Below are 14,560 nucleotides of genomic sequence, written 5' to 3'. Positions count from 1 at the left end.
TTATTTTTAGCCCTGTTAAAACATATGGGCCCAGAAATTCGGGTCTCCACGGGTGAGTACGCACGGGTTACTCACCCGTAGGCCCAATGGAAGTGCCAGTTTCCTGCATGCACTGCGCATGCGTGGGAAACCGGCACTTCTGTTCCTCTGAACGAAGAGGTTCAGAGGTCGAACGCGTGCGCGGGGGAGGCTGCGCATGCGCATCAAACTTAGGCTTTTTTACAGGTTTTCCCGGGAGGGTAAGTCTGCAGAATTTAGAAATGTAAAAGGCAGGCGTAAGGCCTGCTTTTTACAAGGTAAGTGGTGAATTAATTAAAATTAAACCATTTTTTCCACAGGTTTATTATTTTTAAATACTTTAAAGCAAGGTAAGTTTATTTTTTAGCCCCATTAGAAAATAAAATAATTTTTTTCAAAAATTTAAATTATTGTTTCAAATAGTTATTTCATGTAATGTATAGTTTATTTCAAAAATGTGATTTAAAAACAATGTATTTGAAGATTTAGTGCTGTTTTGGGGCCGTAGTATTTATAAGTCTTGACAGCACTTCCTGTCAGACTTATGAATGGAGCATTCCCTGCTCCGATTGGCTCCCCATGGCCCACGTGATCCCAGGGGCCGCATCGAACTAACTGCGCCTCTGGGAAACGCAAGCTTTGCGCGCCGGCATCTGGAGCAGGCCCCGGATCGGAATTCCACGGGGGCCCACAGCTCAACGGCCGGCGCGCTAGGTAAGTGCAGATCGGGGGCTTACACCCGCGGGAAGCCCCCGACCCGAATTTCTGGGCCATTGTTTTTCAAAAAGTTAAATTTTCGTTTAAAATATTTAATTAAATGGCATTTTAATTAATTTTAAATATGTAATTAAAAAAAAGTCATGTGTTGGTGTATTTTTTAAGTGATCCCCATTCATACTTATGGGGATTCCATATGTACGCAACTCCCATCAGTATGAATGGGGATTCCCTTATTTTATTGGTTGGGCCGGCCCATGTGATCTCGGGGCGCTTGCGAACCGCCTGCGCCCCTGTGATAAGTGGGACTCTGCCCGTGGGTACCCGGAGAGGCCCAGGAGCGCGAGTCTCCATATCTCCCGGACCAGCAGGTATATTCGTAGATTTTTTTGCAGGTCGGAGGCGTCCGCCCGCGGGAAGCCTCCGACCACAAATGTTAGGCCATTATAAGTAATAGCAGTTTGTCTCAGCTCAACATGGCAAAGAGACCGCGAAGAGTTCATTTATTTGCTACTTCTAGTGTCCTTTTAGAATGTTTCGCCTTACTTATAGAAAAAAATGAGACATCTTCCCTGCAGATGCACAATATCTTTAGCACAAAGCCCTCAGAGAAGGTCCCCCTGCTATATGAGCAACACACTTACTAGAAATACTGATAAAACAAAACACGAGACACATTAAAGTTCAAGGTTTATGACAGGGGATGTACTGAGGCAATTCTGCGCTGCCAACAGTTCAACATATCGATCAAGCATTTCTTCTATATATGAGCTTTAATGGAAATGTATTTTAGTTGAACAGGTTATAATGCAGAACATCCACCTTGCAGTGGCGAAACAGCTTAAAAGACGAGCAACCACATTTCCAAATGGCCTTATACTTGGCATCCAGTTCTTTCAAGATCGCCAATAAACTGGTTCAGTTTCTCACAGATGCTTCTGGCTTTTGTGGCTTGGCATTTCTCTGCTGGTGGTATCTCTTCTATCCAAGAGTCTGAGTCAAGAACATACTGTGTACTGTGTGGTGGGGCCGGGCGGGAGACACAAAATAAGACAGAAGAATGAGAACCAATCAGGTGAGTATTACCTTCTGACACCCGCAATGTGCGCCTGGAGGCATTCAAAGAAGAAGTAGCATTTATATAGTGCCTTTCACGATTCCAGTTCCTCCCCAAAGCGCTTTACAGCGAATTAATTACTTTTGAAGTGGAGTCACTGTTGTAACGTAGGAAATGTGCAGCCAATTTGTGCACAGCAAGCTCCCACACAGAGCAATGTGATAACGACCGGTTTTACTGATGTTGGTTGAGGGATAAATATTGGCCAGGACACCGGGGAGAACTCCCCTGCTCTTCTTCGACATAGTGGCCATGGGATCCTTTACTTCCACGGGAGGGGGCGGTCGGGGACTCGGTTTAACGTCTCCTCCGAAAGACGGCACCTCCGTCTTCCTCAGTGCTGCACCGGGAGTGTCAGGCTAGATTATGAGCTCAAATCATTGGAGTGGGATTTGAACGCACAGCCTTCTGACTCACAGGCAAGTGTGCTAGCAATAAGCCACGGCCAGCACCGGTACTCCGTGACGTCGTCTTCTCGGGTACTTGGAGCACAAATGAATAGGGATGTGGTGGGGCTGGGGGAGGGTTGAGAAGCTACAGTCAATTCACCGGGTCTTAATAATGTCATCCAGTTTGTTACAATTTAGCAGGGTCATCACAATCTTACTTACTTTCTATCTGCATCCTTGGTCTTGCCATCCTTCCCCATTAAGAGGTAAGATTTCTCGATCTGCAGTTTCATCGGGCAGGCGTTCCTTTTTAGAAAATGCCGACTATCATTTATCATAATGCTCTCGTCGTGTGCTATTTGAAAGATGAGGAGAGAACGTGGAATGTTTGTTATGTTCATTTTATGGAACTACCGAGCGAAATGTGCAAAGAAAAAGACTTGCATTTATACCGCGCGCCTTTCACGGCCACCGGACATCCCCAAGCACTTCACAGCCAACGAAGTACTTTTGAAGTGGCGTCGCTGTTGCAATGTGGGAAACTCGGCAGCCAATTTGCACACAGCAGGATCCCACAAACAGCAATGCGATAATGACCAGATAATCTGTTTTTGTTATGTTGATTGAGGGACCATTATTGGCCAGGACACTGAGGAGAACCCCTCCTGCTCTTCTTTGAAATAGTGCCGTGGGATCTTTTACGTCCACCCAAGAGAGCAGATGGGACCTCGGTTTAACGTCTCCTCCGACAGTGCAGCGCTCCCTCAGCACTGCACTGAAGTGTCAGCCTAGATTTTTGTGCTCAAGTCGCTGGAGTGGGACTTGAACCCACAACCTTCTGCCCCAGAGGTGAGAGTGCTACCCACTGAGCCACATCTGACACTAATATGAATATGAAGCATAATTCAACCACAGTTTATTCATCTATTCAAGCAAACTCTCTGTAGTGTATGTACCTTTAAGAGAGAACTACTTTTACAGCTCCTGTATACTGTAGTACCGGCAGTGACCACACCTGTATATAAGCCTTGAGCATGCCTCTGTACTGTTAGTCTTTAGACTACCCTCCTCCAGTAAACACCTGTTGATTGTTAATTTACAGCCTCCGTCTAGTTATTGGAAAACATCATACTTTAAGAATCACGGATTCAACAGTGGCGACGAGGTCGATTCGAATCTACCTGCAACTTTGCATTTCCTTTCAAGGATTCGCTCCGGGAGGACGGTGGAAGAAAGTCGAGGCCAGAAGCACGGGCGTCGACCACGAGCAACCGCCCAGTCATCCGGCAGAGAGTGAACATCGCAGGGGAGGCTGTTGAGAGCTGGGGCTTGGTTCTCCAGCCACGACGATCCAGCAACAGACTGGCAACAGGTACAGCGCAGACCCTTCCCGGACAGCGGCGGCTGGAGCTGACTGACGGCACAGAAAAGGCCGAGCAGCATCAACGGGGTAAGAGAGAGGGTGAAGCGCACAGGGCGCAGCCGGGGGTTGAAAACCGAGCGGCGTCGACGGAAAACAAAAAAGAGAGAGAGGGTAAAGCAGCAGCTGGGTTCAGGACCGAGCGGCGGCAACGAGAGAGGCGCACAGGAGAACGCGCAGAGCACAGCTAGGGCTCAAGGGCTGAACAGCGTCCGCGGGGGAAAGAAAGGAAGCGCGGGAGATGCCATTGAGCCGCGGAGAAGAAGGGAGAGCGCGGGAGACGCCATTTTACAAGCCGCAGCGGAGAAGAAGGGTGAGCGCGGGAAGAAAGGAAAGCGTGGGAGACGCCATTTTGTGCCAGCGGAGAAGAAGGGAGAGTGCGGGAGACGCCATTTTAGACAGTTTAATCACACCCAGGGATGCCGAAGAGTGGCAGTATCACAGCGTTCGACAATGAAGTCGAAGATTGGGCGACATATGTGGAATGCATTGAGGTGTACTGCAAGGCGAATGAAGTGCCAGATGCAAGGAAAGCACTGGTTTTGTGAATTCCATGGGTGCAAAAACTTGTGGCTTACTGCGAAACCTAATAACCCCAGAGAAGCCTGTGGATAAGAATTTCGAAAGCATAGTGGAAATCCTACAGGACCACTTAAACCCCACACCGCTGCTGATAGCAGAAAGATGTAAGTTCCACAAAAGGAACCAGCATAAAGACGAAAGTAATGCTGAGTACTTAACGGAACTGCGCAAGCTATCGAAACACTGCCAGTTTGGATTGGGACGAGCAGATACGTTAAGGGACAAGTTTGTGTGTGGGCTTCAAAGTGAAGGAACCCAGAAACGGCTTCTATCAGAAAAGGATCTTACGCTGGAAAAGGCTTTCAGCATGGCAGTATCACACGAAGCAGCCACACGGGGTGCTGCAGAGATACAACGGAGACTGCAAGAATATGGCACCAATGAAATGTCATATGGAGCAGGGAAGTGTTATCGCTGCGGCAGAACAACACATGACCAGAAGGATTGTTGGTTCAAGGACCAAGTGTGCAGACAGTGTGGAAAAGCAGGACACATAGCAAGAGTCTGCAGGTCAGGGAAGAAAACCAGCAGCAAGAAATCTCCACAGGAGATGTACAAAAAGGTACATAAGGTGATGGACAGTAGTTCAGACCAACAGAAAAGTGATACAGACTCCGGAAGCAAGGAGCTGGGTTGTCTGAAACTACATAAGGTAATCAAAATGGAGGATCACCAGACTATCTGGGTCACGCTCAAGATAGACGGAGTCCAAGTGAAAATGGAATTGGACACAGGATCAGCCCTAACAGTCATAAACCAAAGGGACTACAACCGGCTATTTTCACATATACCCTTGAAAGCTACAGAGATTGTCTTGAAGACGTACACGGGGCAAAAAGTCTACCCCAAAGGAAAAATAAGGGTGAACGTGATATACAAAGGCCAGGAAATACCCAAAATGGACCAAAATGTATTGCCAGATGGAGGACCACCAAATCAATCAAATCAAATCAAATCAACTTTTATTGTCATTGTTAGTGCACAAGTGCGGTACAACGAAATGTAGGCTTGCGGCTCCCGAGAGTGTACAATTTGGCTTAGGACACTTAAACATTTCTAGGACGTAAATGGATCCGAAAGATACAATTAGATTGGCATTCCATACAGGCACTGAAGGTTGAGGCCAAAAAGGATGACGACGTCACACCTGGACGCCTGTCAAAAATGCTAACTGACGCACAAGAAGTGTTCCAGGAGGGACTCGGAACACTAAAAGGCATAACAGCGACGATTAAAATAGAGGAAAATGCAAGCCCAAAGTTTTTTTTAAGGCCAGAATGGTGCCTTATGCGATCCGACCAGTCGTCGAAGCAGAGCTGGAAGGGTTGGAACGTTCAGGAGTACTGTCCAAAGTAGACTGGAGTGAGTGGGCTACACCCATCGTCCCTGTAATGAAGAGGTCGTTGAATAATACGCCTGGGAATCAAAGAAGGTCCGCATCTGTGGGGATTTTAAGGTGACAGTGAACCCAGTCCTTCACACGGTACAATATCCACTTCCATGGATTGAGGATATTTTCGCCTCGCTATCTGGAGGTAAACGCTTCACCAAAATTGATCTGGCCCAGGCGTACCTGCAAATGGAGGTAGAAGAAGCCTCGAAACAATACCTCACGATCAACACTCATAATGGTCTCTACCAATACAACCGGCTGGTGTTCGGGGTAGCATCGGCTCCGGCGATTTGGCAAAGGGCAATGAATGAAGTCCTGCAAGGGATTCCAGGGACCCAGTGTTATTTGGACGACATCCTGGTCACGGGCGAAAATGACAGAGATCACCTCGCCAACCTGGAGGAGGTGCTCACTAGATTAAAGGAATATGGGCTATGAGCTAATCGCCACAAGTGCGAGTTTTTCCAGAAGCAGATCTCGTATTGTGGCCACATTATTGATGAAGAGGGGTTACATAAGTCCCCTGAAAAGATTGAGGCAGTAGTCAAGGCTCCAGCACCGGAAAATGTGTCACAACTGAGGTCGTTCCTCGGGCTGGTGAGCTACTACCATAAGTTCTTACCAAATTTGTCTACAGTATTACACCCACTGAACACCCTACTGCAAACGGGGGTACCATGGAAGTGGAATGATGAATGTAAACGAGCTTTCCAGAAGTGCAAAGAATTGATCACATCAAAAGAGGTGTTGGCCCATTTCAACCCAGCACTAACAATTTGGTTTGCATGTGATGCATCGCCCTATGGTATTGGAGCGGTGCTGTCGCACAAATTCCCAGACAGGTTGGAGAGGCCAGTAGCCTTTGCGTCTCGGTCCCTAACATAGCCGAGCGCAACTAAGCCCAGATCGACAGGGAGGCCCTCAGCCTAGTATGGGGAGTAAAAAAATTCAACCACTATCTGCATGGGCAGAAGTTCACCTTGCTGACTGACCACCAACCACTTGTCTCCATCTTTAATCCAAAGAAGGGCGTTCCGGTGATGACTGCACAACGGCTACAAAGATGGTCCCTTTTTCTAGGGGCGAACCAATATGAAATAGAGTATAAGGGCACGAAACAGCATGGAAATGCTGATGGGCTAGCACGCCTGCCACTGCCTACTGTGCAGGAAGCACCAGCAGTGGACCCTATTGAAATATTTTCTTCGTCGATAATTGAACGATTGCCAGTAACTAACGCGGATATAGAGAAGGAGACCCGCAATGATCCAACACTGTCTCGGGTATATGATTTGACGGTGAAGGGATGGCCAACACATGGCGACTCACTGTTGCCAGCATTCTCATCCAGAAGAGAACAGCTGTCAGTATGCCAGGGGACAGTGATGTGTGGATCCCGAGTGGTAATTCCACCCAAGTTAAGGGAGAGAGTGCTCAATGGGCTTCACGAAGGCCATCTGGGAGGGGTGAAAATGAAAAGCCTTGCTAGGGCTTATGTGTGGTGGCCGGGGATCGATCAACAAATCGAGGACCTAACAAAGAGCTGCTCAGGATGCCAGAAGGTCCAAAATGCACCACCACATGTCCCTCTACACCCATGGGAGTGGCCCTCCTCTCCATGGCAGTGGGTGCATATTGATTTTGCTGGTCCATTCATGGACTCAATGTTCTTAATAGCAGTGGATGCACACTCGAAATGGCCTGAGGTGATTAAAATGTCCTCAACCACTACAGAGAAAACGATTGCAGTCCTATGGACCATATTTGCCAGGAACGGCTTGCCAGAGCAGATTTGCTTTGATAACGGACCACAGTTTGTGTCCGAAGAGTTTCGGAAATTTATGAGAAGGAATGGGGTAAGGCATTACACATCCGCCCCGTATCATCCAGCCACAAATGGATTGGCTGAGAGGTTCGTACAAACCTTTAAAAAGGCGATAAGGGCCATGTGCGATGATGAAATTCCACTACAGCATAAGGTGGACAATTTCCTGTTAGCCTACAGAAATGCGACACATTCAGTTACCAACCAGACCCCGGCCATGATGTTCTTTAACCGAAGGTTGAGATCTCATCTGGATTTGCTCAGACCAAATGTGCGAAGAAATGTTGAGGAAAGCAATTCCAGCACATCAATGAGAAGCTGACAAGGAGCTTCAATGTAGGACAACCAGTCTTGGCCCGCGACTACCGAACAGAGAAATGGCAACCCGGAACTGTTATGTTCATTAATAACTTGACATTCTTATTATGAACACAGCTAGCTTCTAGCTAGTCATTTATTCAGTACATGTTCTCTAGGTACAGCAGCTGTAGAGATGCTGCATGTGTGCTCCTGTGTGCAGGCTGCCATCTTGACTGTTGCCTTCTGGGTAGCCTAGCCTCATGGGTAATGTAGTCTTAATATATATATAGCTGGGTAGTGTAGTCTTATACATACAGCTATATACAGCTCTACGGCTCCACCTAGTGTCCACTATAGAATGACATGCTATTGATCACTACATCCCCCTTTCTTTGAGGTTTAACAAAATCAATATCAATCACCTTTCAAGAAAACAATAAAGATAATATCAGTAACACTTTTGTTAGCGCTCTATAAACATAAACATTTTCAAAACAGTCAACACATTTTCAAAGCTTTACATTGTACTCAAAGATTAAGTCTATCAGGCTTTTTTACTTCACGTGTGGATCTTTTCAACACGGGTGAGTCTGATGTGTCTTCATGAGATTGTTCTGGCGGTGAATGACAAGATGCAGTTGCGGCATTGTCATCAATCTGCTCTTGTATAGATCGAGGTCTCCTTGCGATCTTTGCTTGGAGAGGGTTTCAGTGTTTCCTTCACTCTTCATGCCATAACTGTCAATGTAGTCAATGCACTCTCGAAAAACTGCTGGCAGCTGGATCCCATCATACAGCATAGTCCTCTCAGCAGCCTCGGCTAATGGAACACCAAAGATTGGCCTCAGGGAAGAAGGAGTATCCACCGGAACTGTTTCCTGCTCTGGTGCAGGCTTCTTCTTTTTCTTTTTCTCTTTCCACTGCTTAACAACATCTGCTGCGGTTATATCTTTGGACTTTTTCTCCTTGTGTTTTTTCTCTTTGTGCTGAAAGTCTTTTTCTTTCTTCTTGGAGAAACTAGGCTTTTTGAAGACATGGATACCCTTTGGCCTTTTCATCCTTGATGGGCTCTCTGCTTCATCACCTGAGTCATCTGGTCTGCTTATGGCAGTTTATACGGTAGACTCTCTTGACCAGTTCTAAGTCTTCACAAGCTTTGTCACCTAGTATCGAATCAAGTCTTTCAGCCACAACAGAAAACATGAGATGATGCACTTTGTCTTTGACTGTCACTTTAAGTCTGCATACACCTAAGCTATCTATTTTCTGTCCATTATAGTCCTTCAGTAGTACTGACTTTTTCTGTATTTTGGGCTTTTCTTTCATATTTTTTATGTCACTCATACTGATTAAGTTTGCTTTTGCCCCAGTGTCCAGTTTCAATGTAACTAATGCTCCATTTATCTGCAGTGGGATCATTTGTCCACGTTTACTGCATTGACTTTATGTTCAGCATTGTCCATTTCTGAGGGCTGCACATTTTCTGTATCTTTTTTGATATCGTCACATGACACCATTCCTACAAAAATGTCTCACTTAAATCAGTGTCCTCAATCACATTAACTTGTTGCCCTTTCGTTGTTTTTACTTTTGAAAAGCATCGTTTGGCAAAGTGATTCTTTCCATTACACTTTGTGCACATTTTTCCAAATGCTGGGCATTGTCTTAACTGGTGTTTGTAGCCACAGCGTTTACAATTAAAAATGTCATCCTCCGATTGCTTTTCATTTCTGTTCTGCCCACGTTTCTTCCCCTTGTAGGACACAGCACTGATAGCAGCATTACCACTCATTACAATCGCATCATTATTGATTTCACTGAAAGTCTTCGCGTGCTTTCGAGCTAGCTCGCTGGCTTGGCATATTTTCACCGCATTTTCCAAATTTAGTTCGGTTTCTCTCAACAGACGTTCCCTGACGTTTTTATCATGAATACCAAACACAATCTGGTCACGAATCATGGATGCTTTGAGCTCAGAGAAATTACATGTCTGTGCTTTCAGTTTCAGATCAGTTATAAAGCTATCAAAAGTCTCATTTTGTTGCTGTGTCCGAGAACGGAAGATGTATCTTTCATACGTCTCATTCTTTTTGGGAGAGCAATGTGCATCAAATTTTTTTAGCACATCTTCTAATTTTTCTCTGTTCTCCTCTGGATTAAATACAAATGTATTAAATACCTCTATCGCCTGTGGGCCTGCAACCATAAGCAGCAACGCTATCTTCCTTGCGTCTGGCTTCGTACCGAATCCGATGGCTGCAATGTAGAGTTCGAATTGTTGTTTAAAAATCCGCCAATTGTAGTCGACATTTCCCTCGAGATTCAAACGCTCTGGTGGCTTCAAATTCTCCATGTCGCTTTTCACAATTTTCAGCAGATCTTCACCACCCTGGTACCATGTTATGTTCATTAATATCTTGACATTCTTATTATGAACACAGCTAGCTTCTAGCTAGTCATTTATTCAGTACACGTTCTCTAGGTACCGTATCTGTAGAGATGCTGCATGTGTGCTCCTGTGTGCAGGCTGCCATCTTAACTGTTGCCTTCTGGGTAGCCTAGCCTCATGGGTAATGTAGTCTTAATATATATACAGCTGGGTAGTGTCGTCTTATACATACAACTATATACAGCTCTACGGCTCCACCTAGTGTCCACTATAGAATGACATGCTATTGATCACTACAGGAATGATATGCACACGGCAGGGGCCATTAATGTACACAGTGGATGTCGGGGAGAACATTGTGAGACGCCACGTCGACCAGATCCTAGCATCACAGGAACGAGTCAACCCCATGTCTCGCGTACCTGGGGATGAACCCGACATACCGGTAGCATCTACCTCAGAAACAGTAGCAGTGGAAACTGACAAACTAACCGACGAAAGGGGGCCAGAATCGCCTCCGTACCAAGAACAAGAACCTCAGGAAAGGCGCTATCCAGAAAGGATCAGGAAGCCGCCCCAAAGACTGAGGCCTAGAAATTCAGTAAGGCCCCGCCAGGTCTTCAGCGCCCGAAATTTAGCACTCGCCCGGATTCCCGCAGCGCCCGCCTGAAATTCAGTTGCGACAGGCCAAGACGGAGGCGGGCGCTACTGCAGGGTTTGGCCGCCTCGCTTGGGGCGAAGAAATTCTATTTCAGGCGTCCAGCTGCCGCTGCACCACCCGATGCGGTGCGGCAGGCTGGGGTACTGCAGGCCTCCTCCTTCTCTTAAGGAGGAGCTGCCTGCAGCCGTGAGATCGCCGCTGGATTCCCCCGGCAAATGAGCCCGGCACCACGGAGAAGTGCCGGGCACGCGGGAGTCAGACAGCAATGCCGCGGGAGGGTGGTGCAGGAGTCCGGGGAGGGAGGTGCGGCCATGCGGCCGCCGGGAAAGCGGCCGGCCGCCCCTCCACCTTTATGCGCCGGCCTCTCGGAGCTGCAAGGCCCCGTTTTCCAAACGTTGTTTGCGGCCGCTGCGGGCGAGGCGGCCGCAACTGAATTTGGCCTTCGGAACGGAATCGCGTTGGAACCGGGGCGCTGCGCACACCGATGACGTCATCGGTGCCAGCGCAGCGCTACCGGCTAACGCCGATGTCAGGGCCCAACTTAATTTCGGACACTAAAAAACTTCCGGCGCAACCCACTCTTTCACCCCTAAGTGGGCGCAAACGCAACTGAATTTCTAGGCCTGAATATATAAATGGACTATTTCAGTTTAAAGTGCATGTTAAAGTGTTAACTGTTATTTGAATGTTATGGGTACTGTTAATCTAAAAGGGGAGGAATTGTAGTGTATGTACCTTTAAGAGAGAACTACTTTTACAGCTCCTGTATACTGTAGTACCGGCAGTGACCACACCTGTATATAAGCCTTGAGCATGCCTCTCTACTGTTAGTCTTTAGACTACCCTCCTCCAGTAAACACCTGTTGATTGTTAATTTACAGCCTCCGTCTAGTTATTGGAAAACATCATACTTTAAGAATCACGGATTCAACACTCTGAAAGTTGCATAATTTGACTGACGAAGGGTCATCGACCCGAAACGTTAACTCTGTTTCTCTCTCCACAGATGCTGCCTGACCTGCTGAGTGTTTCCAGCATTTTCTGTTTTTATTTCATATTCCCAGCATCCGCAGTATTTTGCTTTAATTGGACTGAAATTGCCTTGTATTGCACGATGGGCCGATAGGATTAGTTTATTGTGCTGGTTACACGGTAAATCTCAACACTGTGTTTGATTATGGTTAATGTTTGCCACTTTTTTAAAGGCCGTATCAAACTGTATTATTGATCGCTCTCCTATACCATCTTATCTCGAGGGGCGGGGGGGGACGGGAAAGTGAGGAATTCAGTTGTTATTTTTTTCACACTGTTTCCCAGATTTCACATGCAGCTGATTGACATTATTTTATATTGTGTGGTATCAAGAAAAGCAGTGAATTGAAAGTTGACAACACCAGGTTAAACCACGATTGAGCAGCCTCCAAGGCTTGCGTGCTTAAAATCCATTTCGCACCAATGGGGTTAAATTCTCCCTTTGGGTGTCGAAGAGGGGGCTAAATGAAGTGAGCAGCAAAATAAGGCGGCTGCTGGGTATCTGAATCAAAAAGAGAAAGCATTTGGGAAACACTGAACCGGTCAGGCAGCATTCCTCCTGTTTACAGCTTTACAACCTCTCCACAGATGCTGCCTGACCTGCCGAGTGTTTCCAGCACAAAGACAGTTCGGAAAGTAAATTGTGAAGAGGACATAAGGAGGCTACAAAGGGATATAGATAGGTTAAGTGAGTGGGCAGAGATCTGGCAAATGGAGTACAATGTGGGAAAATGTGAAGTTGTCCATTTTGACAGGAAGAATAAAAAAGAAGCACATTATCTAAATGGTGAGAGATTGCAGAGCTCTGAGATGCAGAGGGATCTGAGTGTCTTAGTGCATGAATCGCAAAAGGTTACTATGCAGGTACAGCAATTAATTAGGAAAGCTAATAGAATGTTATTGTTTATTACGAGGGGAATTGAATACAAAAGTAGGGAGGTTATACTTCAGTTATACAGGGCATTGGTGAGACCACATCTGGAGTACTGTGTACAGTATTGGTCTTGTGGCAAAACCACTAAGAGACTCTCACAGTGACTTGTATAATTGTCTTTAATCAATGTTATTACCTTTCAACGTTGGCTCTGGTTAAACAGAGCTAGATCGACAAAAATCGCGATCTGAAGCGATGACGTCATCACGTGAGTCATGTGACGTTCCCAACGGCGGGAAACGTGATGACATCATGACGTCAGAGGTAGAGGGCGTGGCCAGCCAGTCCTCGTGTGGAGTGATAGTGAAAAGACCTGTTTAGAGCTTCCCCTGCATTTTCTTGTTTTGTAAAGTTTTAATACAGTAAACTCAGTTTGTTAACTTCCAGTGAGTTTATTAGATTCTTTGCTAGGAGTGCAGAGACTCCTACACTGGTGACCCCGAATCCTCGCGATCGTATTTCGCGGTGAACGCAGAAAACGGGCCAGTAATGGAGGCCAATGCAGTGGCCTTGAAGCTCCCCCAATTCTGGGAACAACAGGCGGCCTCTTGGTTTGTGCAAGCCGAGGCGCAATTTGAGCTCCGCAACATCGTACAGGACCAGACCAGGTATCTCCACGTGGTCTCCGCCCTCGAGAGCTCGACAGCGTCGAGAATCATCAGCCTTCTGGAGAGTCCCCCGAATGCTGACAAGTATGTCGCCATCAAGACACGATTGCTGCAGGTATTTGGTCTTACCAAAGCGGAGCGCGCTCGCCGTTTACTGATGCTACCAGGGTTAGGTGACTCCAAACCCTCGGAGCTTATGAGTCATATGCTGACTCTCCTGGGGTCCGAGCCCCAGTGCTTTCTGTTTCGCGAGCTGTTCCTTACTCAACTCCCCGAGCAAGTCCAGGCAGCCCTCGCCCGAGCAGAAACCGCAGACTGCGTTGCGCTCGCCGAAGAGGCGGACAAGAGTTACGCGGTCCGGCAACAGCACTGTGCCCTCGCGCAACGCCCCGCCACGAGGAGCCCGGCCCCGGCTCCGACCACGGCGCCTCCGATGACCGGTTACTGCTACTATCATGTTTGTTTCGGTCCGAAGGCTCGCTGCTGCCGCCCACCGTGCAGTTTTGTTACCAGACCGTTGAATAGACCGACACGAGTCAACCACGCTGGTCCCGGTACTTCTCCCGCGGCCACGATGGCGATTGGCGCTTCCGGGAATCTCACCTACTTAACCGACTCCATCTCGGGCCGTCGTTTTCTATGCGGCACGGGGGCGCAATGCAGCATACTTCCCGCCTCAGTCATCGACCTTCGCTCCGGCGGACGGGGTCCCCCTATGCAAGCGTCCAACGGGGGTTCGATCCACACTTGCGGAACGCAGCTCATCCAAGTATCTTTCGGTGGACAGTTTTTCACCTGGAATTTCGTCACCGCTCAAATCTCGCAGGCCCTGTTGGGTGCTGACTTTTTGGGCGCCAACGGCCTCTTGGTGGATGTGAAAAATCGACGCCTCGTTCGCGCCGCCACACTCGACGATATTTCAGGGGCGCGCAGCACGGCTGCGTCACACACGATTTCATGTGCGTGGCCGCAGCCCGACAATTTCGCCCGTCCCCGAGCTGACGAAGCCCACCTTTTCGGCTCCGACCATGAAGCATAGGGTGGAGCATCATATTTCGACTACCGGCTCTCCCGTTTACGCCAGGGCGCGACGTTTAGAGCCCAGCAAGCTAGCGGCAGCGAAGGCGGAGTTCGCCGTGATGGAAAAAATGGGGATCATCCGTCGGTCCAGTAGC

The 14,560-nt window shown here is 47.6% G+C and overlaps 1 protein-coding gene across 1 annotated transcript in view; it reads right to left on the bottom strand.

Moving 5' to 3' along the window:
• Positions 1–1,412: 1,412 nt before the first annotated feature.
• Positions 1,413–14,560, bottom strand: part of LOC147095717 (complement C4-like) — a 383,861-nt gene continuing 370,713 nt past the window's right edge. Inside the window, exons 39-40 of the mRNA XM_085973700.1 lie at positions 2,464–2,596; positions 1,413–1,751 (exon numbers count right to left, since the gene is read on the bottom strand). Of these exons, the coding sequence (XP_085829826.1) occupies positions 1,610–1,751; positions 2,464–2,596 (275 nt within the window). The 3' untranslated portion in view covers positions 1,413–1,609. The remainder of the gene's footprint in view (positions 1,752–2,463; positions 2,597–14,560) is intronic.

This window comes from Somniosus microcephalus, unplaced genomic scaffold (assembly GCF_052327205.1).
Source record: "Somniosus microcephalus isolate GS21.2 unplaced genomic scaffold, FLI_Smic_1.0 unresolved_chr1, whole genome shotgun sequence".
Lineage (NCBI taxonomy): Eukaryota > Metazoa > Chordata > Chondrichthyes > Squaliformes > Somniosidae > Somniosus > Somniosus microcephalus.
Note: the sequence above shows the minus strand (reverse complement) of the source record. Positions and strands in the feature narration are given on the sequence as shown.